Source organism: Empidonax traillii, unplaced genomic scaffold (genome assembly GCF_003031625.1).
Source record: "Empidonax traillii isolate 1590-97213 ecotype Southwest subspecies unplaced genomic scaffold, ASM303162v1 scaffold3698:size11436, whole genome shotgun sequence".
Taxonomy (NCBI): Eukaryota; Metazoa; Chordata; class Aves; order Passeriformes; family Tyrannidae; genus Empidonax; species Empidonax traillii.
In genome coordinates this window covers 1,870-5,632 of record NW_020958891.1, presented here as the reverse complement: position 1 = coordinate 5,632, position 3,763 = coordinate 1,870, and the positions used below count along the sequence as shown (strand labels likewise).

Below are 3,763 nucleotides of genomic sequence, written 5' to 3'. Positions count from 1 at the left end.
GTAATGTACTTTCTGTCTCTGTGAAGTGCTTCCTGAGAGAATACTAAAAGCCACATTCATTTTACAAAAGGTTTTTACTCAGTACAAGTGTCCTTCTTGCAAAAGGTGTTTTGTGCCTTACTCAGAACAAGTGAAAATGTTAAATTGGGTTTGTAGAAAATTCACAGCTGTTTTCTGATGAAAAGTGTATTTTTTTTTTTGTTCTGTTTAAGGTGTGAAAATCACCATGAGAAGCTCAGTGTGTTCTGCTGGACCTGCAAGAAGTGCATCTGCCACCAGTGTGCCCTTTGGGGAGGAATGGTGAGAGGAGACTTGTTTATATTTACACTCTGAGAGGCTGCAAGCTCTGGCAGCGGCTTTGGAGAACTACAAATGCTGTGGAACTGTTGTTGTGGCTGTTGGATTGCCATGAAAATACTGCAGTTGTGTGTGTTATTTATAATGTAATAACACTGGCTGGGAAACCAGATACTTCCTGTTCATAATTATGAAGGAAATGGAATTTTTGCCAGAAGGAGCTCAGAATCACCTTCCACAAATTCTGTGTGGGGGTGAGAGTTTTACGGGCAAAGGAAGAAGTCCTGCTGAGAAAATACAGATAACACATTATTTAAATGTCCTGGCCTGTAATCCTGAATATCTTCAAAGCTGTAGCCCAGCTGTTTTTTTCCCATCAGCATTTCAAGGAGAAGCAGCTGTTCCTGTTTGGAATACAAGTGGTTAACAGAGCAGCCTTTGTTTGGGAAGGGTGTTTTAATAAATAAAAATAAAACTTCAACCGTTATTTGATTTGTTAGAGGGTTGCACAGTGAATGAAGCAGTTTATTTTTGGAGGACTGTTGAGACTCCAGAATAACTCTTGACAGGAAGCTTTGATGGAATGAAAGCCAAATTCATGGCTTCTTAAGGAGGGAAGCGAAAGACAAGACTTCCTACGTACAATCTGCTATGGAACTTTTCCAGGAGGAGTGATACACTCAGAGGCTTCCTTCCCCTCTCTTTCAGGAATTTAATAGGAGTGGAATGAAATGAAATGAAAAAGATGCTCTATTATTCACCACCTCCTCCTCCTCCTCCCTCTTTTTCTCTTTGCACAGCATGGAGGCCACACTTTTAAGCCACTGGCAGAAATCTACGAGCAGCACGTCACCAAAGTGAACGAGGAGGTGGCAAAGCTCCGCAGGAGACTGATGGAACTCATCAGTTTGGTGCAAGAAGTGGTAAGGAAGTCAACCTGTGCTACCCCCTTGGCAAAGGGCAGCTGGAAAGTGAGATGTGGAAATAGTTAACACACCGTGTCGTGTTCGTGGTGGTTTCTGTACCTCTGAAAAGCTGCCACTTCCATGAAAGTTGTGAGATTATCCCATAGGGAGATGTTTTTACTGGTTAGTTATGCTCTTCTTATGCAATGTGGAAAGGTCAAAACCAGAACTGAGAATATTTTGTAGTTGCTAGAGTTGGTAACAGGGGGTTTTTCTTTGGGACTGTGCTGTTTACAAGCTGAAGTTGCCCAGTTCTTACACCTACACAAGTGCAGTCTGCCATGCTGAACAGGTATAAAAATGCTTTATTCTAACAGAGCTTATTTTCCTTGCTTCAGAATAATAAACTGGAAGCATATTTGAGGCTCCAGGATGGGCTGTAGAGCAGCTCACCAGTCAGAGATTTGTTTGTGTGCCTTCCCTGTGGGGTGAATGTGTCTGACATCCAAATATCAGCACATTCAGCTTTGACAGTTTCAGTGGGAATTCCACAAATTCAGTGCAGTTTCTTATATCCCAGGAAGGCTTATTTTTATATTCTGCTGAATGCTGACGTATTTACAGTGTGTGCTCTTTGTGCAAATAAAAATCAGGGGGTTTTTAACAATTTTCTGCGTGATTTTTGCCTGGGCTGTTCAGGTCGTTGTCTGCCACGTGCAGTGGTGGGTGAGCTCTTCTCCAGCTCTGATGTGACTGTTTCATCGCCACTTGTGCTTGTAAAACACTGAGAAGTTTGTGGCCTTCACCTGCCAGGAGGGAGGAGCTCTTGTCCCACAAAGAACTTTTCTGTGCTGTTCAAAAGTTCCGGCAGAGAAACCTCTGGCAGCACTTTCAAATTTTGACGTAAAGAATCCCCACCTGACAAATCCCTGCGTAACGAGAAAACTTTTCTCAGCTTCCCTGTTAACCTTTGGCCACCCACCAGAGGGCACGCTGCTGGATCCAGTGAAATCCCAGCCAGACTGGGAATATCCTGGAATGCAGCTCCCTGAAAACAACGGGCCCGTGGTTTTCAAATTTACTTCTCATTTCCATGGGGCTGGGGTGGTGGTGGTGGAGAAACTTAGGGATTTCTGGGATGTCAGAGAGGGGAGTCAAGGTGTTTGTGGATGTTTTTTGTGGCTGATTTCCCCGCCCCTGTGGCAGGAGAGGAACGTGGAGGCCGTGCGCAGCGCCAAGGACGAGCGCGTGCGGGAGATCCGCAACGCCGTGGAGATGATGATCGCCAGGCTGGACACTCAGCTCAAGAACAAGCTGATCACTTTGATGGGTAGGGATTTTCGGCCTCTTTTTTTTTTTTTTTTTCCCTTTTAGGAGTAGGAGAAATATGTTGACAGTGTGTAAATCTGTTGGGAAACTTTCTTACCCTGGGAATGTGAGTCCTTACGCGCTTTATGGTGTTGATGTGTGGGAACTGCTGGCAGGAAACTTTCACCTCCAGCAAAGCCTTTGATTAATTAAGCAATTACTGTGATACAGTTCTAAGTTGTTAGACATAAACTGGTTATATTCTGTTACAAACTCCTCTATAATAACTTAGAGAACATTCCCATCTGGTTGGAAGATGTTTAGGACCTTTCCACTAAAGTGGTTCCTTCACCATTATTTATGTTATTCAAGGAATCCATCTTTGTAATATATATTCCTTTTAGTGTAAAAAAAATCAGAAGTGCAGTCAAACCTGCTTTTTTTTTTTTTTTTTTGTCTAAAAAGCACCCCCAGAACAACAAACCTGCCATTTCTGGGACACAGAGTGTTTCATTATTCCCTTAACCTCAAGTGAGTTCTTCACTACAGCTCTAATTAAAAACTTAGACTTGCTTTTCAAATGCTTTCTCAATCAACCTTGGTATATTTAGAAATCCTTTAAGTGTGTTCTGGGGCAAGTCCAAGTGGAAAAATAAAAAAAAAAAAAAAAAGAAAGAGAAGTGCAGTTTCTTAAAACCCAGTGAGTATGTGTTGTTTTTCTTTAAACATGTCTTTTCTTTAAACAGGTCAAAAGACATCGCTTACTCAAGAAACTGAACTTCTGGAAACTCTGCTTCAAGAAGTAGAACATCAGGTGATCATGAGAAGAGATGGAATGTTGTGTTACATAATCCCTCCTCAGTTGGCCTTTTTTATTTACTTCTTTATTTTCAGTCTGTTAATTGATGGGTATTTCTCAAGGATATCTTTTCATTTAAGAGGCTGTAGTTTGCACAATTTCTTCTTAAAAACACATCTATCTTCTAGGAATAATCAAAGGTGTTCTGTTGCTTGGTAAACTAGTACAGGAATTAATAGCAATATCCTATAAAACTATACAGTTATATATGGGAGCCCCCGGTGGTCCAGGGGAAAATTCACTGCACTGTCACTGCAGAGACCCGGGTTCGATTCCCGGTCGGGGCCCCTCCCCGGGCAGATGGAGCTCGTTAGCCCATAAGGCAATCCATCTACGTCCTGAGGACCTCGCTGCCACCGTCCAAGCGTGCTTGGCCCCGGCAGATGAACCTCAG

General features: G+C 42.7%; 1 protein-coding gene across 1 annotated transcript in view; it reads left to right on the top strand.

Annotated features, from left to right (window-relative positions):
• Window positions 1-129: 129 nt before the first annotated feature.
• Window positions 130-3,763, top strand: part of LOC114072670 (E3 ubiquitin-protein ligase TRIM37-like) — a gene marked incomplete at its 3' end in the record, with an annotated part of 4,600 nt that continues 966 nt past the window's right edge. Inside the window, exons 1-4 of the mRNA XM_027910542.1 lie at window positions 130-300; window positions 1,098-1,220; window positions 2,409-2,532; window positions 3,257-3,324. Of these exons, the coding sequence (XP_027766343.1) occupies window positions 178-300; window positions 1,098-1,220; window positions 2,409-2,532; window positions 3,257-3,324 (438 nt within the window). The remainder of the gene's footprint in view (window positions 301-1,097; window positions 1,221-2,408; window positions 2,533-3,256; window positions 3,325-3,763) is intronic.